General features: G+C 36.7%; 8 protein-coding genes across 8 annotated transcripts; 5 read left to right on the top strand and 3 right to left on the bottom strand.

Annotated features, from left to right (window-relative positions):
• Window positions 1–266: 266 nt before the first annotated feature.
• BDF20DRAFT_890440 (uncharacterized protein) lies at window positions 267–2,567 on the top strand. Its single transcript, XM_053082198.1, has 7 exons — window positions 267–341; window positions 425–1,080; window positions 1,152–1,272; window positions 1,355–1,542; window positions 1,628–1,906; window positions 1,996–2,070; window positions 2,151–2,567. Exons 1-7 carry the CDS (start codon window positions 277–279, stop codon window positions 2,309–2,311), a joined length of 1,545 nt encoding a protein of 514 aa, XP_052932976.1. The 5' UTR covers window positions 267–276; the 3' UTR covers window positions 2,312–2,567.
• BDF20DRAFT_890438 (uncharacterized protein) lies at window positions 2,048–2,567 on the bottom strand. The gene has a single exon (XM_053082197.1). It carries the CDS (start codon window positions 2,542–2,544, stop codon window positions 2,344–2,346), a length of 201 nt encoding a protein of 66 aa, XP_052932977.1. The 5' UTR covers window positions 2,545–2,567; the 3' UTR covers window positions 2,048–2,343.
• A 1,352-nt stretch (window positions 2,568–3,919) lies between these two features.
• On the top strand, window positions 3,920–5,136 carry BDF20DRAFT_1003520 (uncharacterized protein). Its single transcript, XM_053074649.1, has 2 exons — window positions 3,920–4,548; window positions 4,626–5,136. Exons 1-2 carry the CDS (start codon window positions 4,217–4,219, stop codon window positions 5,047–5,049), a joined length of 756 nt encoding a protein of 251 aa, XP_052932975.1. The 5' UTR covers window positions 3,920–4,216; the 3' UTR covers window positions 5,050–5,136.
• A 319-nt stretch (window positions 5,137–5,455) lies between these two features.
• On the top strand, window positions 5,456–7,346 carry BDF20DRAFT_890435 (uncharacterized protein). The gene is made up of 5 exons (XM_053082196.1): window positions 5,456–5,573; window positions 5,638–6,451; window positions 6,547–6,835; window positions 6,899–7,010; window positions 7,078–7,346. The coding sequence occupies exons 1-5, from the start codon at window positions 5,518–5,520 to the stop codon at window positions 7,136–7,138; spliced, it is 1,332 nt and encodes a 443-aa protein (XP_052932974.1). The 5' UTR covers window positions 5,456–5,517; the 3' UTR covers window positions 7,139–7,346.
• Window positions 7,347–12,608: 5,262 nt separating this feature from the next.
• BDF20DRAFT_825827 (uncharacterized protein) lies at window positions 12,609–13,400 on the top strand (the record flags this gene model as incomplete). The annotated part of the gene is made up of 3 exons (XM_053078005.1): window positions 12,609–12,708; window positions 12,954–13,154; window positions 13,225–13,400. The coding sequence occupies 3 exons, from the start codon at window positions 12,609–12,611 to the stop codon at window positions 13,398–13,400; spliced, it is 477 nt and encodes a 158-aa protein (XP_052932973.1).
• Window positions 13,150–15,124, top strand: BDF20DRAFT_116453 (uncharacterized protein). The gene is made up of 6 exons (XM_053074719.1): window positions 13,150–13,154; window positions 13,225–13,349; window positions 13,431–13,593; window positions 13,649–13,732; window positions 13,812–14,805; window positions 14,884–15,124. Exons 3-5 carry the CDS (start codon window positions 13,524–13,526, stop codon window positions 14,711–14,713), a joined length of 1,056 nt encoding a protein of 351 aa, XP_052932972.1. The 5' UTR covers window positions 13,150–13,154; window positions 13,225–13,349; window positions 13,431–13,523; the 3' UTR covers window positions 14,714–14,805; window positions 14,884–15,124.
• Window positions 14,766–16,965, bottom strand: BDF20DRAFT_923122 (oligomeric golgi complex component, COG2-domain-containing protein; the record flags this gene model as incomplete). Its single annotated transcript, XM_053084680.1, has 8 exons — window positions 14,766–14,874; window positions 14,949–15,084; window positions 15,143–15,294; window positions 15,349–15,568; window positions 15,631–16,192; window positions 16,259–16,395; window positions 16,464–16,544; window positions 16,615–16,965. The coding sequence occupies 8 exons, from the start codon at window positions 16,963–16,965 to the stop codon at window positions 14,819–14,821; spliced, it is 1,695 nt and encodes a 564-aa protein (XP_052932971.1). The 3' UTR covers window positions 14,766–14,818.
• Window positions 16,966–18,067: 1,102 nt separating this feature from the next.
• BDF20DRAFT_116263 (uncharacterized protein) lies at window positions 18,068–20,537 on the bottom strand. The gene is made up of 5 exons (XM_053074718.1): window positions 20,448–20,537; window positions 20,199–20,369; window positions 18,626–20,134; window positions 18,490–18,564; window positions 18,068–18,427 (listed from the first exon to the last, which is right to left on the bottom strand). The coding sequence occupies exons 2-5, from the start codon at window positions 20,219–20,221 to the stop codon at window positions 18,331–18,333; spliced, it is 1,704 nt and encodes a 567-aa protein (XP_052932970.1). The 5' UTR covers window positions 20,222–20,369; window positions 20,448–20,537; the 3' UTR covers window positions 18,068–18,330.
• Between the last annotated feature and the right edge of the window lie 65 nt (window positions 20,538–20,602).

Genomic DNA, 20,602 nt, shown 5'->3' with positions numbered 1-20,602 from the left:
ATACCCGGCTGACCATCATAATCGTTCATCTATATTGCCATTTCCCCAAAATTGTGTTAGAAGCAATAAACATATTTATTGAAAGCAAAATAAGGCACACAATATGGGATTCGAGCGCGACTTCTGCATTTGAAATGCAATAGGAAAAACTTTTACATCGTGGTTTCCGAATACAGGTATTAAGTAAAGATAGAAGAAACATCCTCAATAATATGGAGTATAAATAGGGACATACTATTTCTTTTTTGGGGGAGGGGGATGAACAACTCTTTCTTTATGAATATTATGTCCTACACAACTCTTCCTAAAGTTTTAACAATTGGAGGGAGTGATAGCTCTGGGTAGGTATATTTAAGTTATGATATGCCCTTTCAAGATTTTCTCAATCGACCTGCATTCGTTATTGATGCTTATCAAACATTAGAGGTGCTGGCGTTCAGGCCTCTGTCAAGGCGCTTTCAGCTCTCCGAGTTTATGCCACATCGGTTATTACCGCTATTGTGAATCACACTACGGAAAGTATCGATTACGCTTTGCCAGCCAAAGTCGTTGTTCAGCAAATTGATACCATTTTGAACGATACTGGAGCTGATGTGATCAAAGTTGGTGTAATACCTACTGCAGTGTCTGCTAAAGAAGTTGCTGCCATTATGAAAAAGTACTCTGGCTTGAATAGCAAAATTGTCCTCAATCCCAGTACCGTTTCGCTCAAAGGCGTTGAAAATGAAGTTATTGATGTTATCAAAAATGTATTGCTTCCTATGACTGATGTCTTTGCTCCCTCTGTTCGTGAAACTGAATCCTTGCTGAATATGTCTGTTGGTACTATTAAGGATGTGAAGAATATGCGTGAAGCTGCTAAAAAACTTGCTGAATATGGTGCAAAGGCTGTTTTTATTAAAGGAAATGATTTACCCATCAAGACGGACGATAAAAATAAGGTTATAAACGTTTTGTATAACGCTATTACTGGAGAACTCACTGAGTTTATCAGCGAATACATTGATATCAAAAGTGTCTATGGTGTTGATGGTGCTATCACAACTGCTTTATCGGCTTTCCTCGCCAGATCATATTCTCGTAAACTCAATTATATCAGGACACTTCACTCCATGAGTACATTGGAAACTAAGCATCACCTTTTTTTATAGTCGAGGAAGCTTGTGAAAATGCCGTTTACTTTGTCACCAAGGCTGCTGGTCAGTCCCTTAGTTCGATTCGCAAAAATGCTGCTCCTATGAATCTTATGCATACCTTGAAGGCTCCTTTTACGTTAGTTGATTTTATATCATTGAATGTGCTTAGGTTATTGGAATACATTGTAATGTCTTTAACTTATTTTTTCTTTAAACAGTAAACCCTTTCTTAAGGCAGTCAAGGCCTCCCTTCCCCAAGGCCTCTGGGAAAGATATATTGATCATCCCTTCGTACGCGGTATTGCGGATGGTACCCTGCCTCCAAAGAAATTTACCTATTACCTTACGCAAGATTATCATTACTTGAAGCATTATGCACGTGCTGCTGCTCTTGCTTGTAGCAAATGTAAGTCCTGTCAAAATTGAATTGTCTGCAACTATTTTAATCTTATCTTGAAGCTAATAAATAATCGGTTACTTTCATCAAAAAGCCAATACTATGGCGACTCTTGAACGTAACACACAGACTATCAAGGATATTGTTGACGAAGTTCAATATCTTCATTTGAAGTATTGTGCTAAATGGGACGTTTCCGAAGAAGAAGTTCTAAAGGCTCGTGAAAGTGTTTACTGCGTCGCTTATACTCGTTTCATGATGGATAAGGCAGCTTCTGGCGATCTTCTGGATGCCAAGATGGCTCTCGCACCTTGTATGATTGGCTACTGCGAATTGGGACCTAGAATATACCATGATCCGAAGACAAAAAGAGGTAGATAAAGCGTGCAAGAGAACGAATGTACAGAAATTTAAACGTATCTATTTTTAAACGTTTTGCTAACTCTAAATAATCGATTTTAGAGGGCAATCCTTACTGGGATTGGATCTGTCAATACTCTTCTGGTAGAAGTCAAGTCATGTTGTCTAAAGGCATTGGTAAGTAATTTGTTGCTTTCTCTTCTATAAGGTTTAACAAAGATGTATATACTTCTAACTGTGGAATTTTTTCACAAAAGCTGAACTCGAAGAATTGGCTGAACACTATGTTGGTTCGGAGGAGCGCTTCAAGGACGTATGCAAGACTTTTGAGCAATCTACTCGTTTTGAAATTATGTTTTGGGAACAATATGACAATCGTAGCGAGCTCGACAACGAACTACTTGTATTCAACAACTAAATACATCTTTTTTAATGACTTATATTTCGCTTTCATTTTATTTGGATTTCGTCATTCGGTGAAATGAGGAGATTATTCGCCCCGCCCCCACGAAAAAGCAAAACAATACAGAAAACAAGTAATTTATAGCTGATCGATTCATTAAACATGAAGCAAATCAATTGACGAGAATGATCCGAAAACAGCATTATGAGGAAATATAAAAACAAGATTATATTAGGCATCGTTTCCATTAAAATCAAATTTTTGAGAACTTTTCCGATTTGCTTGTTAGCTACATGCTTAACCTAAATATGGAAGAAAAGGAAACATAATTCATTGCTATGCGTCTTTACCGCGTCTTATTCTTCAGTTTTCTCCTTTCTTAAATCAGAATGTTTAAGCCATACCTAAGATTTTAGTTATATCAGGCAGTGACTGTAACGGGTAAGTTAATAATAAGCAAGTATATGATTCTGCTTATGAAATCAGTAATAATGTACCAGACATGGCGATATAGTGTTTCAGGCGTTTAGTCAAACGTCGAAGCGTTAACCACAATTCAAGTTTACGCGTCTTCAGTCATTACACATGAATTACAAGCTAGCTCTGTATGTCAGCAGATATTAATAGTACTCATCAGTATTGGGTTTAACGCTATAAAAATTGGCATAATACCTCAGTCGGTTTTAATGATCCAGCCTATTTCAGCGATCTTAAGCAATTGATCTGAGTAAGTACCATTGATGTTCGCGCCGGATTAGTCCTCGACTCCAGCTCGATTAAATGGTAAAATGGTCGAGGTTTCAAAGAGCGGTTTATAGTAACCTCAAAGCTTTTATATTCGTCATCTAGGTCTAAGGAGCAGAACTCCTGTTACATATGACAAAAGGTTCTATTAACAATTTCGATGACATATTAAGTGCATCCAAACGCCTTGCCGGGTTTGGCCACAATATATTTGATTAACGCAGATAGTTCATCTTTAACCCATAAAAAGATACTCGTAAAATCTAGGTCTTGCGCGAATGATCAGGCCATTTGCGAAATTGCAAACGATTAGACGGATACATATTATATACAGTGAAGATCTACTCCTTGTATACTATATTTATCCACAATAGCTATCGTAGCTTTCGTGAACTGTACTCTATGATGAGCTTCTCAGGAAGACTATGAGTATCAGTTTTTCTTTTACTAGACAATCCAGGACGAGAGTATTGTGGAAATTGTTTGAGAGCTGACATTACTTGCTAATCATTTCAACAGACGAAAGCATATCAATTTGATAGCACTTCTACCAATATCGCTCAATGTGAATTTTGCCTGTCTTTTAAGAAATGTTGGAGGCAATTACCGCTGTTGCATAGACATGAAGAGTTATAAGAATCTTAATATTTGATTGGGTTCCTGAAAAACTGGATGGTTATAATTTGAATGTTTTTTGTATCAAACGTTCATTTGAGATAATTTCGTCATTGTTATTAGAATTCCAACTAAGGCATTGAGAAGCTTATACTCACTCTTTACAGTCACTCTTAGATATAGTTGAAATTTTGGAAAGAGACATGAACAGGGTCAAAGTTGGTAATTGAAAAGGATTGAAAGGTTTTGTACGACTGACAGTTTGTTGTCTTTCCTTTATATATTTTCAAAATGTCAAATATCTCCAATGGACACTGCTGTTTGCTCAAAAAAGATGAAAAGTTTTGGCGAAGTAGGATCTTTGGTGCTGTTTGACAGTTTGAGCATATTATATCGATCGAATCCAAAGATAGTATAAGGGGTTGTATGAAATATGTTTACATTTTCAAACAATGTAATCTGGTAACAACTAGTCCAATTTGAAGCAAATGTAAATGTAAAATTGCCCATATATTGTTGGGTTTTCTTTACATTTTTTGACTTTCCATTTTGTACTTCAACATGAAATTTCTTAGTGCAACGACAACGGTTCTCCTCTCTGTCAGTGCAGTGTTAGCCGATTTTTTACCTCAACTTGCCAATCGAGCACCAACTCAAGCAGATGTTAAGGAACGTATAGCCCCTCCTGCTAACGCTACATTGTTTGACGTATGGTACGCTAAAGGAAATCGCATCTATCAGTGTAACCCTGAATTGACAGGTTTCCTACATTGGTATAATGTGCAAACACATGCATTCTTATATGCTACCAATGGCGAAGAAGCTCCTTTCGATAAGCCTGGCAGAGAAATCGGTCAAATAGCTGCTGCTCCCTTGAACCCAGAACAACAAATGTAGGCAGTTTTGACAGAGTTTCGAAAAGGTTCTAGCATTGATGCTGACCATATATTACATGTTTGTTTGTTAATAGGGCCAATCCAATTGATACAACTCCCGTCATTTATGCCTACACTGACGGATCATGGGCAGGTACAACTAGACCAACCGCAACGACAACCAAAGAAGAGGATAGAATTGAACGTGGTGATGGTGTCCATTTGGATGATCACGTAGTCCCCGTGTCCAAATCGTCCACAGATGGCTACTTATCTCATGCCAAATATATCGTTCGCCTTGGGTCTATGAATGGGGCAGTTCCCGCTCCTGAAGAATGTGTTCGAAAGGGTCTGTTGATAAATCAGCCATTCACAGCTTACTTTATGTTCTACACAGATAACGAAGGATTAGCTCTACTCAATGAAGAAAGAGCTGAGTGGGAAAGAATGGTGAGAGAATATACTCCGGAAAACTTGGCTATTCAACATGAAGCTAACGAGGAAAGAGAACATCCTTGAAATAATCAAAAGTTGATTCTTATGGTTGCTTATAAATGACAATAAAATGCTTTGATTACTTTTTAGTAAGATTATCGACATGAAGATGAAATGATAATTTACTTTCTATTATATGAAAGCTTTTCTCTATTAGCATTCTTCATTGATTTTCAGATGAATACGGCAGGATTTTCATCGAACTGAATATGACTTAGGGACAGCAGCAGAACTATAAAGTGTTTTCTAAATATGTAGTTTGAATGGTTTTAAAATATATTGAACTTTCATCAGCAAACAGACTCTAATAGTGTGCTGCTACCATTTTATTTTATTTTCTGCTGTGGTAGTTGGCAAACGCGTCTTTAACGTGTCGTTTTTTCTGGAACCAAAATTTTGTGTTTTCCATTTTGAACCGCGTTCCTTTATCGGCGCATTTAGTTGCGTTTTCATTTCCTGTACTCTCCATTTAGTCCGTATAAAACTGGTGCAATGAGCGATCGTCCCAAAAGAAAAAGAAGGCAAACTAAGCCAAAAACCAGAGTGAGGTAAGTTATTCTCCAAGATTAAGTCTGCCGATCTGCTCATATGAATCAAATCGTTCTATGACAGTAATGCCCACTATGTTGGATATGTGGAAGATGAAGAATCAGTTGAAGCAATTATGAAAAAGTTTGAAGAATTAGAACGCATTCAGCAAGAGTTCTCTTCTTTAAATATGAATAATAAAACAGATGACAATAATAAAGAAAATATTGATCAACACATGGTGGAACCAGCAGACGAGATAGCACCACAATTAACTCAGGAACAGTTAGAAGAGGTCTTTAAACGGACCTCAGCATTTACAGTCAGGAGTGCAACAATAGATACTGACCAAATTGAGGATCTGGATGCACTAGATTTATGGCAAATTGAGTATAAAGACAGCAGTACGAATGAAATATATGAAGAAGACGAATATCATTATGTCGATGAAGATTTTTGGGATGAAGAATTTGGCGGAAAAAGTAAAAGAAGTAGACAGCATATGCGAGCTCCAAGAGAGCCGAAACAACCAACAAATAGACGTGGTGGTGTAGACAGAGAAAGCATCATTGCGAAATATAAAATTATGCAAGTGCAAGTACAAGATAGAAACGGCAATTACTTTACTATCAGAAAGAAAGTTAGTAATGTGGATCCATCCTTACCCACCTATGTAAAAATACCCTCAAGGATAATCCCATTATCGTGGGCACATACAATACATCGACTAAAAGCACCAGTTAAAGATATACCAGCATCAAACTATTATGAAGTCAATAACTTAATATCGGTAGATTTAACACAGTACGGTACAAACTTCAATGCTGTGTACATGGACCCGCCATTATTACTTCCAGGAGAAGCTCCATCGCCAGGGAAAATTAGTATTGAAGATTTTGTAAGTTATTTTTTTCTCTTCTTTTTTTTCGATTTGGTTGCCCTTTCATCATACTGTTGGGAAGAATACTTTCTTAATCTTTCCTTATTCTATAGGCTAAATTGAATGTTCAGGATATTGTTCAAACAGGCTTTCTGTTTATCTGGTTGGAGAAAGAATGGATTCAGAAAGTCGTTAGCATAACAGCAAAGTGGGGATTCAAATACGTTGAGAATTTCTGCTGGATCAAGAAGAATATCAATAATCAAATCAGCAAAAGCCCATATACTTATTTCAACAAGAGCAAATTAACCCTTCTTATCTTTAGGAAGGAAGGTGAAATAGAACTGCGTCATCAACGTAATCCAGATTGTATATTTGATTTCATCAGACCCAAACTACCAGGTAAATAATATGATGCTCAGATGCCCATACAGAAAGTAACACTTACATTCGTTTGTCGTTTAGATGAAATAACTGAGAAAAAGCCACCTTTTATGTATAAAGTAATCGAAACTTTACTTCCAACAGCTATTTACAATGCAGAAACCAATCCGAACGGAGATAAACTACTAGAGTTGTAAGTGATAAAATATAGTCGAAATAGCTCATTAGCTGAATGGATATTAATTATTTCTATCGCACAGATGGGCAAAAAAGAATTTTAAAAGGCAAGGCTGGACGTCGATCGTGGAAACTATTTCCTAAAATAAGTAAAATAAACGTTATGTTATGTACAAATCCTGAGTGTGCATACTACAATATAAGGGCTAGAGAACCAGTTTAAGCGTTGAGAAGGCTGATGGAGAACGTTTGGTGAACTAACGCGTTTCCATCTAATATATTTTGCGAATATCAATCCTCAATAAAGATTTAATAATTTTGTTTCTATGCCAAATTGTGCCTTAATAAAGTGATATACATCCATGCTACAGATATACGTAGACGTTCCAGTTTCATAGGAAACGCAATAAAACTTGCTTTTTTGTGCGAAAATGAAGAATGGAATCAATCAAGCAACCAAATACATATAATTGTTGAGCTAACTCCTTCAATTTCCGATGAAAAACTATATACAATAGTAAACAGAATTTATAAGACACCCGTGAACCACTTACTGTGTGAAGGATCCAGAAGCTCACCGCATCATAATTATAGATCACATTGAACTTCTGTTCATTTGAACGAACAATCCAATGAACTTCTTGATATTATAAAGGTAAACTTTGAAACGAAACCTTTACACTTAATTTAGATCGATTATTATATGCTTTATATGATTTGTGACAAATACTTGAGTTGGCCAAGTTTGATGGAATTAATTCCAATACAAAAATTTCAGAAACGAGCATAGTTTGCTAAATAATTAGTGTGAATCTTTATAGAACAGGGGTAATTATTAAGAACCTGATCCGAATATAACCATGAATTTCATTTATACCATCCACTTTTTGGCTTTCGTCTAACGTATTTGACGAGTTAACAGTTACAATCAAATACGTACAACGAGGTAGGGAATAAATTCTACCACAATCTATAATACAGGTTGTAAAAGTATGTAACAAGATAGAGGCCTGAAATATAAACAATTACACAATGAAGCATCTGAGCCTAAAATTAATGACTAGCATACGTATTCCCACAATAATATAATTCCCATCAGAGCTTGCATAGTAAATAATCTCTAATTCTTCGAAGAATAATAAAGACACGACCGTTCATAGTCATCGACTTGACTACAGATGCCAGCAATCTACTTTTAGGTTTGTATCAAACACACATGCTTTTAATTTGCTTGCTGTTACATTCAACAATGCATCCTCTTTTAGAGTGCGAATATCCGCTAAAGGAATTTGTTGACAGCATCTTCTTAATGGTAGACCTTGTAATGAAGGGCTTTACCGTTAGTGAGCTGTTCTCAGAACAAATATTTCAGATAAAGTGTCAGTATACCACTTTATAGCAGAATAAAATCTGGGCAAGCAGATAATGTAATTTTAAAATAATGGAAAATTCAGAAAGATTATGATACAATCTTTTGATACTTTATATGGTTTAGCTTTGTTGACCTACTTATTGTCTACAATTAAACTGCTTTGCCTTGTAAACGTTGATTAAGCAGCTTTATCAATTAACCCACAAGATATCTTACTTTTAGTGAAGTACATCTTTGGGCCATGGTTATTTAAGCGATAAATACATACACAGTAGTACTGACTCTGACACAACTCTTAGCGAAATCATAAATCCCTAGAATATATAATTGTGGATCGTTTCCAAGATGTACGAAAATACGAAGTGTACCGACGAAACGATATTCTCAAAATACCTGAGCAATTGGGCAATGACTGTCGTGCAAAACTTTCACACCGTTCTCTCTTATAAAAAACGGTTTATCCTGTATACTTTTATTATATATAGTTTGCTCTTTTATGTTTTTTTTTTTTTTTTTTTTTTTTTTTTTTTTTTTTTTTTTTTTGTTATAATCTATACATTGATGCTAAAGAAATTCTACACAATGTTGGGGCTTGAAATATGATAAAAATAAATGTTATTTTATGAAGAATTTGATTATTCTCAAATCAAATGCCAAAAAAGCTCACCTTTTTTAGTAAACCGTGTCGCCATTAGCCTTCACTAAACTTAGCTGGAAGGTATAATTCATACGCTTCAATGGCTATACTCATGTTGCCTGTTGGTGTTGCAGGTTTACGATTGTTATAGCCAACTCTAGAATAATCTATTCCTTTTCACGTGACGCTTCCATATTTTGGAAGCAACTACTGGCATAAAATGATTAAGAAGAGTCAAATAAGCCTACGCAATGTTTCTGAGATATCAATAAGATTGATAGACTCCTCTGCACTCAGTGTGATTATCTGCTATTGCTACATCCCTCCTGAGATTGACTGCTGTGAGCGATAGTATAGCTTTTTCAGCTGGTGTTTCTATCGCTATTATTGGCTTGTACATACAGTGACTCACAAAAGTGTTACAAAGTTTTACAAAATCAAACAAATTTCCAATTCAAATCACTATTGCACCTGATATGATTAATAAACCCCCCTCCAAACTAATATCATTAGAAAGTATATATTGTTGGGTTTCTAATGATATAACTTTCAAACATATTAGCGTTCTTTGGAATTACTTAAACTATAGAGCTTAATTTGCATATGCGTAAAATTTTCATTTTTGTGATAGTCAGATTTATTTAAACGTGCAGTTAGTACTTTGTTTGACCACCTTTGGCTTTTATAACAGCTTCAATTCTTTTTGGCATGCTTTCGATATGTTTTAGGCATAAATCGGCTGTAACTTTATTGTACCATACGTCTCCTACTCTTTGCCAGAGTTCGTCCATATTCTTGGGTAGGGTGTCATAAGCAGCTAGCTTGCACTTCAGGTAAAACCATAAGTTTTCGATTGGGTTCAAGTCTGGTGAATAAGAAGGCCAATCTAGAACATTTATCTTGTGCTTTTTAAAGAATTTTTTGGTATATTGGGACGTATGTTTAGGATCATTATCCTGTTGAAGGATAACGTCCTTCAATTTCAGGCCATAATCCTTTAGTGTATCCATGAAGTCGCCTTTCAGAATCTCGCAATATAATTGCGAGTCCATTCCCCCCTGTATCTTGGCAATGAAGCCAGGACCATGTTGAGTGAAGCAGCTCCACAATATGAGGCTGCCACCTCCGCCTTTATACTTGTAGTTGACGTTGTGCTCCTTGATGGGTTCTCCCTTCTTTACCCAAGTCCACTGTTTCCCATCCGATCCAAGACGATTGATTTTGGTCTCGTCGCTAAAAACGACTTTCTTCCAATCATCAACCGTCCAGTGTTTGTGGGCTTTCGCCCATTTCAACCGATCCTTTCTTCGATCATTCGTTAATGGCAATGCTGATTTTCTAATCCTTGAATCGAAATCGGATCTTTTCAGGACCCTACGTATGGTCTGTGGAGAAATATCTACTCCTTGACCCCGCAGGTTCCTGGCAGCATCAACTGCTGTTATGAACTGCCCTAAGTAGAACGATCTTGCGATCATTCTCTCGAGACGATCCGAGATTAACCTAGGACGGCCGGTCTTTTCGTTGCATGCAATGTCATTAGCTTTAGCGATTCTACCAACAGTGACGTTGGATACCTTTAAACTTTTGGCGATACTTCTATGAGACTCTCCTGTACGCAGTCTAGCTAAAATATCATTTTTTTTATCGTAAGGTACGGGACGCATGTTGAGATTTGTCTAATGTTGCGGTTTTTGTGAATGGGTAAAGTAATGTAGCTAATCGAAAAGCAAAAAGGTACAAGTTTGACAAAACATGATACTCAACATTAAATTGACCCCTGATAGATTGCTGAAACTCAATAAATTCGAAAAATCCTGGGGAAAGAAGGCTCTGTAAACATTCATCATTTCAACCATCTGAATTTCTACAGATTGCGAATGTCGAGATGAGCGATTAGAATGTCGAATGTGCTCAAGCAAATGTATATGAATCCTAACACAAGCTATATCACTGAATAGCTTAGAACTACTACTTTCCATATCGCAAAAAAAAATCAGTGCTTAAGTATGTGCTCAAGGGGAAGAATGCATGAAAAAGTCGAAAAATTAAAATTTTTAAAAACATTGTAACACTTTTGTGAGTCACTGTGTAAATCTTATCAATTTGGATTATAGTGGACTAAGTTAAGTAGCGAGACTATAAAAAGATATTGAATTGTCTTTATTTCGAGTTAATGTTTGGGTCTCTTTTATATCTTTTGGAATAAGTAATTTGTTTTTGAGAAAGGCATGTCTGAGACTTTGTAAATAATTATGGGCAGATAGGAAAATACATGTAATTTTGTTTAGGTGAATAGTTACATATATTTGACCTAGGTAATTATAGAGGACATCACACACTGTATCATATTTTATTCCTGTATTTGCAAAAGTGTTGATAAGAAGCACTTCCATAGACATCCTCTGAACTAATGTCGACTGTCCGACTTTCTTGAAATGTATTGAAGCCGAATGGATGCAGTAGATGAATTAATTGACAGGTTTATCGTTATAGTGCTTCAATACTGTGGATTTCTCTATTTACAATTTTGTTTGTTCTGCCTCCATAAAAGTAAGCTCCAATCTTTTTTTTTTTTTTTTTTTTGAGTCACTTTGGAAGCTCTATGTTCTTCTCTTTGTTCTTCTCTTCGGTAGTCCATACAGGCTTACTATTGTTACTCAAACTCTACATGAGTTGGAGGTGACTTAATTTCAACGCATATAAACCACAAAGAAAGTGTATGCTAACAAAGATGCCTATCTTCTAAGTGCTCGCAAATGGTTTAATAAATTCAGCAGACCTGCACAGTTAAAAAAAACCAGATGTAAGGCTAAAATGAACTACAATGATATTTAGATGCATTTTCAGCACCGTCCTCTGAAAACGAGGCGACAAACTGCTGTGGTTTCGGAGATAAGGCAAAGTACAAGAATAAAATCGTTTCAATTCCACGAAAACGCACCTTAATTCGCTTGTTAGTAATAAACATTCAGCGTAACTAAATGTCTCATTATAAATCTTTGGCATTTGCAAGCCAGATAGTTATTCAAAAATTGATAGGCACAGCTATTTACGGGAATTGTTCAGATAGCCGTTTACGCCATTCTATTTGAAAGTGAAAATAAAGGTTCAGAAGCCAAAGCGATGGAACCCTTAAAAAAAATCGCATGGAAAATGAGCCAAATATGTCATGGCTGTCACTTTTGAAATTATAATGAAACCTCGGATGTACACTACTGACATTTTGCATATTCGCTTTACAATATCGACCAGCTGTTTGAGTGATTTGCTTTAAATAAAAAAGAGGTACTCCAAGTGTATACTAACAATAAAGTGCTTCGCTCGTAAAGCAAAATACATATCACCATAGAAACAAGCAACAGTAAGTATTTATAGCATGGCCTCACATCTCAATTTAAAAGACTGGGCTTTTGAAACATTGGCAGGAATTTTGTAGGAGCTTGATTTTATTCTGTACTGAATTAAAGTTGCTTTTTTCTATGTCTCTCCTTCCTTTCCTTCTTTGTTAAGCTTTCTTGCATCTTATTCTTCTTTTTTTTGGTTAAATAACGCAATATTCTCCATATCCCTCTGGCGGAAAGAAGTTTATTCCTTAAATCAAGATGAGATCATGGAGAGCATGGACAATCGTCCTTGTCATCATTTTTATTTCGTTGAATATCTATTATTGGAGAAGTTTCCAATGCACAGATCCCAAATTCTGTAACGTGAATTCAGTAAGTACTTAAAGTTATGAGTGCAGAATAGTAAGTGCTCATGATTAATCTAACTAAAATTGCTCCCAGGAGTCTTCAGCTTCCCAAGATAGAGTAAATTGGAAAAAAGTGTATTTTATCAAAAAGCAAGTGGTGCTTATCTTTTACGTTTTCATAAACAGGATTCCACGGAAAAAGCAGATACTCTTCAAAAAGTTCAAGTAGAATCACCTCCTTCTCCACCTGCACCAGCTCCTCCGACGCAGCCAGACGTTCAACCTCAACCTGTTGTTCCTTTACCACCACCATCAACTCCTCTTCCTCCTCCTCCACCACCACCACCTCCACAAGGATTACCTGGATTTGACACCAGCCCTATTGAAGAAGCTCATTTAGAAGCCCATGTCGCAACTAATCCTCAACCACTGAATGAGCCAAATACTCATTATCCAGGTTTGAACAAAAATAGTTAGAATATTTGTTATATTATGGCAACGTATATAATGCTGCTTTTTTAAAATAGATACCCACACCAAATCTAGTCTTGATTTGAATACAATTGCTCCTACCGCAGATGACACAACCTATCGGTTAACAGTACAAGGGCTAAAATACGCATCTTCTGGAGATTTATGGCAATTTGGCATTGTACGATCGCATAAAGTATCCCCTATCGATTTTGGTCATTTCTGTACTTAAGTCATCTTTTTACTTTTTATCTGATCGTAGATTAACACAAAACCTGACGTACTTGTCGTTTCAAATACTAATTACCCTGATGTTAACAATCATTATCACCGTGAATTCAGAATTTATACTCTAATGAAATGGATCTTGCGTGTTCACCGCCGCGATCCTTTTAGAACGACACCCTTAGTGATGGTTGACGGAGGTAATACAAAGTAGCACTAGTTCGATTTTATTGCTCTTCACTAACAGATGACTAGGTTCAAATCATGGGCTGTTTTCTCTTGTCGCTGGTGCGAGCGGTGCTCATACCATCGCCTTTGAACCACAAACTCATTTAAGAAGTAAGACTAAAATAGTTCCGTTTGTGACATAGATCTGCATGATGAGCGTGTAACCTAAATTTTTTAATGCTAAAATTAGGTATAATTAACATGGCAGGTAGATTGAACCAAGTTTCTACACGTCTTCGTGTCCTTCCATTTGCTATTCTGGATAAATTCAAAGAACTCGCAATGGAAAAAGTTGAAATTAATGACGGTGGCATCGGTGGACTTTCTTATAACAATCCTAATGCGATGATCACTACGCAAACCATCCGACTTGACAGCTTACCAGCTTTCAACCTATTATTTTCTCAAAGAAAGACAAGAGAAGACAAGTCTATTGTGGAAGTTGACGATTTAGGCAAGGAATATGCCACGGAAATCATTAATGCAGTTGATAACGAAACAGCACGTATATCTGAATCACTATCGTTCCGCCAGCCCATTCATTTTCTGAAGATTGATGTGGAGGGCTTTGAGTTACCTGCTTTAAAGTCAGCGTCCAAACTGTTTGAAAAGCAACTTATTGAACACACTGTACTTGAATTTGGTCCACCCAGCCGATGGGATGTGACAATACCCGGAGCCGAAAACATGGATGTCAGCGATATTCGTAAACAGACAATGGCTGAGGCAAAGGCTGTTTTACACCAGGCTACAAAAGAATGGAAGTTGGATATAAACCTTTTACCAGCCGAAGGTTGGGAAAGAACAATCAAATTTATGTTGGACCATGGCGTTGACGAAAGTAACGGAGACCCTTCAAAGAACAAGGTTGTTCAGAAGCTAATGGCTTGGAAGTTTGATGATTTACCTGAAGATAATGATGAATTCGAAGAAGAACTCAAGATGAAGAACAACTTAGTTACAGAATTCATACGACTACCAGAAAGACTAATTGATGATTTCATTGACGAATCTCAGGCTATTGGCGAGATGTATCTGTGGTTCACAAAGAAGAACTCTGACAGTCCTGTGACGAAGAAAGTATCTCTTTAATTTAACTACATGAGCATAATTTTTACAAATGTATATATGAATTATATAACGACTATATTTCTAGTTTTCTAGCAAATGATTAAAATCCAAAAGTAGTTTCTTGCATTACGATAAATCTGCTACGCATTTTTTCACTTGATCTAATGCTTCAATGAATTCTTCTATAAAAGAGTCAAACATTATCTGGATTATTCAAATGACACAGGCAGAAACCATATACTGATTGCACACTCACCTTTTATTGAGGGTAAATTTTGCATATTCGAAGGTAACTTGGGAAGTATGGTATCATTCATAGTAGCTAGAAGCTTTGCTACCATCTTTTCCACATCACTTTTAAGTGTTTTGGTTGAGGTAGCCTTATTTTTGATCTAAGTATAAATAGTTAGAACCGAGCACAATCATTAGTTTGTCTAATACGACATTTACCTTTGAAACATCGCTCAACCAAATAGTGTAACGTTTGATTAATTGTAGCGTTAATTTCCAGAAGCGATGAGACAGCCCAAAAAGAAATATGTCATCGGACCAACATTGCTTAATTGCCTTCACTATTATTTTGCTTGCGACGGTCATCGAGTCTATAAGGATGTTAGCAATATGCATCAGTCGTTCGTTAATTTGTCATTTTTTACCTTTGCTTTCCTTAACTATCCGAAAACTTTTTGTAGGATCATTCAAAACGTTTTCCACTTCAGTAACTATCTCACGGAATCGAAGTTGAAAGTACACTGGCAATTGCCATTTCTTCATGAATTCTGCATAAGATGGATGTTTACGAAGGTATAATATTGACTTTCTCGATGCACATAAGCCTTCCAAATTAGATATAAATGATATCGTTGCAGAATAGTTCTATATATCAAAGTTGTAAGATTAGGTATCTCCCTGTTAATACCTTAGATCAACGCAAATACCTGATGGAAAATATCTGCTTGACCAGCAGCAAATATACTTTTACATTCCCGAGTTAATCTCTCGGCTGTCTCTAACCATAACGAATTTACCAAAATTTCATAATTGGAGGCTTTTAGCGTTTTCTGCGAGATATCCAAAATGGGCTTTAATTCTTCTGACGCAAATGCCAGGATTTTTTTATATATTGATGCTAATGGGTGTTCTTCTTTCTCGAGCGGTGCGCTTCTCTTCACTTCCACAGCATCTTTGTTAATTAGCGTCTTTAAAAACGGTCTAATGAATTCATTCCGTATTTTAGCCTCAGCCACATGTGTTTGGTCGATGAGGACATACACTCTCAGACACTGTACTAAAGACTGTTTCGTAGCATCTGTCATTTTTTCTTGTCGTATCTTGTCCAATGCAACTGACAGTGCCCTGGATAATGTTTGTTCCATAATGTCCTTTATTCTAGCAATTCTCCATTCATTTTCTGCCACAAATGCTAAATCTTTGCCTCGTCGTACCAAATGCTGCATTTGATTGTACTCTATTGCCACTCTTTCAATCTGCTTCCCTAGACTGCATCAAAATGTTCAATATATCATTCTACTCATTGTACTCCAATAATAAGCTACATATACTAACTTATCATCTACAGTCACCACTTCATCCTTTTCAGTAAAACTGTTAAGTGTACTTTTTGACATATCCGCGCTGATGCCCAGAAGGTCTTCAACTTTGGACAAAGAGTTATGAATATTCATCAAGAGTTTCAAAACAGACTATATTACACCGTCTGTAAATTTGTGCAGACCAAAAAGTGGAGACTTTAATGTTGTTGCGCCCTTACCTTCTTATCCTGAAGCTGTGCCCTGCTGTCTAACTGAGTTTCTAAAGAATCAATAACACCTTGAAAAGAGTCGCGTATTTGCTATTAGAATTTTGAGTTTTTTTAGATACGAGCAAGTTATACAATTAATTTATGTTGTGCGTGCACCCACCTCCACTTCTCTTTCCATGTCGGTTAGTGGCGATTTCAGCTGCTCGATATCTTTATCAATTCCTTTCAAGTTAGTGGATAAGTTGATGAAGTCTTGGTAATCTCGATTGAGAAGCTCCACAAGTTCTGTTTTTAATGATTTCAAATGCGAGTTTAGTTCAGTTTTGAGACGTTCTAAACCGAGATGTCTTCGACTGGAGAGATAACTGTCAGGATCGAATTCAGAAGCTGTAAAAGCTGAACGATCAACAACTGTATTTGTTAAAGGTTGAACAGACTGAATGATGGAATCATTGTCGTCATCATCGTCATCGAAGCTAAATACCGTTCGCTTCTTCTCAGTGGCAGCCATCGAATCGTCCTTCTAGCTTCAAATAAAGAGGGAGTTTGACAAAAGAATTATCCAAAGAAACTGAAGTCAACAACACCAAAATCACATATTCCTGCTGCATTTCTTAAACTTATAATTCCGATAATTTCTAACAGCAGCCTAGAAAATCTTATCTCTCTAAGCTATCGCAGCCACTTTAAGTATATAAATAGAACGATACATTTGCATAACATAACAGTCAACTGGCAGTTTTTTTGTCTTACTTACTTTCAGAAAACTACTATGTATAAAGAATGAAAAGCCCTGTGACAGGAAGCTACTGCGGGTCATTCTCAAAGGCGTTTACGGTTTCGAATGATTTTTGGTACTGTTGGATCTGAAAAAGGTATCTGTGAGCCCTCATGTATTCTCAATCATCAAATTACTCTTCATTACTGACTATTAGCAGCTGTAGAAGGTTAATGTAAAAAGGAAAATTGTTTTCCATTTATATGCAGTAATTCAGTCACCTTTTCAGGCAACATGGAGACACAAAGGTGAGATATTGAGTAAATATTTAAGGTATACTGATGGAGAAGCCTGAACGCTGTCGTTGTATACACGGTACAGAGTTGATTCTTCACGATCGGCATCAAATAATACATCATACTTTTAGTAATACTGATGGGCTTATGATCAAGCATCAAGGCATATGCCATGCGGCTCTTAACCAGCAGCGATAATATATATCTTGCCGACATTTTTAAAATGAAATTACTGCTCTAAGTTGAGGACATCAGCAGCATTTTGAATATCCCCTATGGAAGGAAGACATTTGCATATATATCTTTCTTCTTTCTTCCTATAATTCTTCCCCTCTGTCCACAGGTACGTAATACTTGACTTTTATGATAAGTGCAAATGCAGCACGAGTCAAGGACACGGAAAGAAGTGATTGGGAATGCCTCTGTGATGAAGCTTGGTAGCAGAAAATTCGATCAGCAACAACTTCTAATATGAGTTTCGCTGGGAATTAAAATGAATTTCATAGTGATTTACTGTTAGCTTGTAACAAGGTATGGCATCGAAGAACTGGATATGAGATATCTGTTACTGTATGATTGATACATTGGTGTTATTTACTGTTTCAACTTAATTTATTTAAAAAAAAAAACCACGAAAACAAAGAAAACAAATGAGAAGTGAAAGACATCTCTGATACATATCAGAGAACAATGGTAAAAAAGATTACGAAAAAAGCTCCTCTGCGCCATCATCTTTCTCAGTTTCTTCCTCTTTCAATTCGCCCAATACCTTTTTCCTTTGAATGAGCTTCTCTTGTCTGTCAATCAACTCCAAGAGTATATCTGTGAAAAGAAAGAAGAAGACACATCAGTGGCTGTAAAACTAATCTGCAACGCACAGAGAGAATAGCTTACCCTTAACTTTTTTCTTCTCAAATCCCTCTATAGTTGCGCGTCTTCGAAGATAAAATGTCTGGTTGCTGTCGAAGATTTAAAATGATTAGCCTGAATAAAAGAAGTTGTGATAAGAGCTTAAACTTACACAAAGCCCCTGTGTTTTTGGAAGTCTAATTGCGACTCTTCAATCAAATTATGTTTTTCCACTTGATCAAGTAAACTACAAAATGTGATTTATTAATGGTTAAATCTTCACAAAGTTGAGTACCCTTTTTTCTTACCTTTTCAAATAAGCTAGTTCTTCATAAGGTGTCGCCTCTCGGTTTTCTATCAATGAACCATCTTTACGGATACGATGTTGGATACGGTAATATCTCGAATAGATTTGTTTTTTAGAGCGTTCTCCGTTGAACTCCGGTACAATTGAGTCGATTTCGATACGACCAGTCTTTGGATGCCGAGATGCTTTTGTTGCAATCAACCGTGCTAATTTTTCATCTTCTTCTTGGGTCCAACGTTTCAATGGTTTCGTTGACTCATTGATTTTTCGTCTGAAATAGAAATCACTAATATTCTTTGGTGAACGATCCATATATTTGGAAAGGATCCTTGTATTGAAACCATGAATTCCTATCAACATGTCCAACTCTTGAATCTCTTCAGGAGTCCAAGGTGCGGCGTTACGTTTGACGTGATACATTTCTTTCAATAACTTGACTAGACGATACAGTGGCATATCAGGAAAGATCTTGCCAATCCTTTGAAAGAGGCGAAGATGCCCTTTACTCGAGGTCGAAAAAATATCTTGTGCCTCTTCAAATGTGATGCCCTCTTGTTTACAGACCTTCTTGATACGTTTCTCCAAACGCAGTTTGTCAGAATAACCTAATTTACGCGGTTTGGGCCATACGCTATCGTCTTCGGATTTTCGTCTCCAGCCCAAAGTTCGCTGCCATGGTGGATAACTTTCATCATCGTCATTATTTGAGTCGGTTGAGTCGCTGTCGCTACCGCTTATGTAAGGACTAATGCTGATACGACGGTTTGATTCGCCTTTGCTGGTATCTGTTCCATCACTGTCACTGTCTGAAGTGACGAAACCTTGATTATCAATTCTTCTGGGTATAAATGTATTGTTGAGTCGAGTAGATAAATTAGATGCAGGCGATTTTGAGGGATCGTAAGGGCGTGTTTTACGGAAGGAGATACGATTAGATTCACAATGTCCTTTGCTCCAAGAAAAAGGACTTTTGTTGCTTTGAGGTTGGGCTTCTGGCAAATCAGTGTTATCACTTTTCGTGTTTTCAGTGTCGCTATCATCTTTTGAACCATTCAATTCTTCATCAGAATCCTCAATGATGCGCGATGTTCTGTAAACCGTATCAGAAGGTGCACTTCGTTCTATGGAGGTAACGGAGCTTTTTTTGGTAAGACTAACGTTCGTTGATGGGCTGCTTGCTGATAAATTTCTTTCGGCCTTCTTCTTACCCTTATTCATTGTCTTTGTGATTACTGACTGTTTTGCACCTGATTCTTTATCAGTTTCGTCGGAATCAGAATCAGATACAGATTTTTCTTCCATTGATAGCTGGCGCTTTTTGCTGCGTGTTGGCTCCTGATCGGTTTCACTCGACTCAAGAACAGCTATGCTAGAATCTGTCGCGGTTGACGTTGGTAAAGGAAGGTTATGTTCTGCTCTGATCAGATTGGATTGTTGAGTCTTTTCTTCGTTCTGTGTCTTCTCTTTGGAAACGGACTGAGTCTTAGCTCCGTCTATTCTTCCATTTTCACTCTTACAATTGCGAATTGATTCAGCGAGATTCTTTTAATCGATCTAAAGACTCTGAATCTTACCTGTTTGTCCTCGGTGGAAGCATGAGACTTACGTTGCTTACTACTCTTCTTCTTCTTCGATTTATCTTTCCGTTTCTTTTGTTCTTTCTTTCTGACTTCCTCTTCCGTTCTCGTATTTGTTTTGCCTTCCAACTTTGCTCGTTCAAGAGCGATCGTGTTATTAGGACGAATCTAAATTTAAGCATGAATGTTTATGAGCATACCACGGCAGCATTTTGTTCTTATTGATATAAGTAAAGGGTGCCGTACCTTTCTGCGCTTCCGTTTTTGCTCACCAGTCATTATATTGTTGAAAGTTGACAAGCGAAATAAGTATGAAACTATCTTTGGCTTTTTTTTTTTTTTTACCTTTTTTTTTCGGCTTTTTTCCTTTCCTTTTTTTTAGTCGTTGTCCGAAAACCAAC

This window comes from Mycotypha africana (genome assembly GCF_025528875.1).
Source record: "Mycotypha africana strain NRRL 2978 chromosome Unknown BDF20scaffold_10, whole genome shotgun sequence".
Taxonomy (NCBI): Eukaryota; Fungi; Mucoromycota; class Mucoromycetes; order Mucorales; family Mycotyphaceae; genus Mycotypha; species Mycotypha africana.
The sequence above is the reverse complement of the archived record's forward strand: the minus strand, read 5'-3'. Positions and strand labels throughout refer to the sequence as shown.

Coding starts and splice junctions, on each gene's coding strand:
- BDF20DRAFT_890435 (XM_053082196.1), top strand. CDS start 5,518: ATGAGCGATCGTCCCAAAAGAAAAAGAAGGCAAACTAAGCCAAAAACC. Junction 6,452..6,546: donor AAATTAGTATTGAAGATTTT/GTAAGTTATTTT, acceptor CTTATTCTATAG/GCTAAATTGAATGTTCAGGA. Junction 6,836..6,898: donor CATCAGACCCAAACTACCAG/GTAAATAATATG, acceptor TTTGTCGTTTAG/ATGAAATAACTGAGAAAAAG.
- BDF20DRAFT_890440 (XM_053082198.1), top strand. CDS start 277: ATGAATATTATGTCCTACACAACTCTTCCTAAAGTTTTAACAATTGGA. Junction 342..424: donor GGAGGGAGTGATAGCTCTGG/GTAGGTATATTT, acceptor ATCAAACATTAG/AGGTGCTGGCGTTCAGGCCT. Junction 1,273..1,354: donor ACCTTGAAGGCTCCTTTTAC/GTTAGTTGATTT, acceptor TTCTTTAAACAG/TAAACCCTTTCTTAAGGCAG.
- BDF20DRAFT_890438 (XM_053082197.1), bottom strand. CDS start 2,544: ATGGAAACGATGCCTAATATAATCTTGTTTTTATATTTCCTCATAATG.
- BDF20DRAFT_1003520 (XM_053074649.1), top strand. CDS start 4,217: ATGAAATTTCTTAGTGCAACGACAACGGTTCTCCTCTCTGTCAGTGCA. Junction 4,549..4,625: donor TTGAACCCAGAACAACAAAT/GTAGGCAGTTTT, acceptor GTTTGTTAATAG/GGCCAATCCAATTGATACAA.
- BDF20DRAFT_116453 (XM_053074719.1), top strand. CDS start 13,524: ATGAAATGGATCTTGCGTGTTCACCGCCGCGATCCTTTTAGAACGACA. Junction 13,594..13,648: donor CTTAGTGATGGTTGACGGAG/GTAATACAAAGT, acceptor ACAGATGACTAG/GTTCAAATCATGGGCTGTTT. Junction 13,733..13,811: donor ACCACAAACTCATTTAAGAA/GTAAGACTAAAA, acceptor TGCTAAAATTAG/GTATAATTAACATGGCAGGT.
- BDF20DRAFT_116263 (XM_053074718.1), bottom strand. CDS start 20,221: ATGCTTCCACCGAGGACAAACAG. Junction 20,135..20,198: donor CTTCCACCGAGGACAAACAG/GTAAGATTCAGA, acceptor CAATTGTAAGAG/TGAAAATGGAAGAATAGACG. Junction 18,565..18,625: donor GAACTAGCTTATTTGAAAAG/GTAAGAAAAAAG, acceptor CACATTTTGTAG/TTTACTTGATCAAGTGGAAA.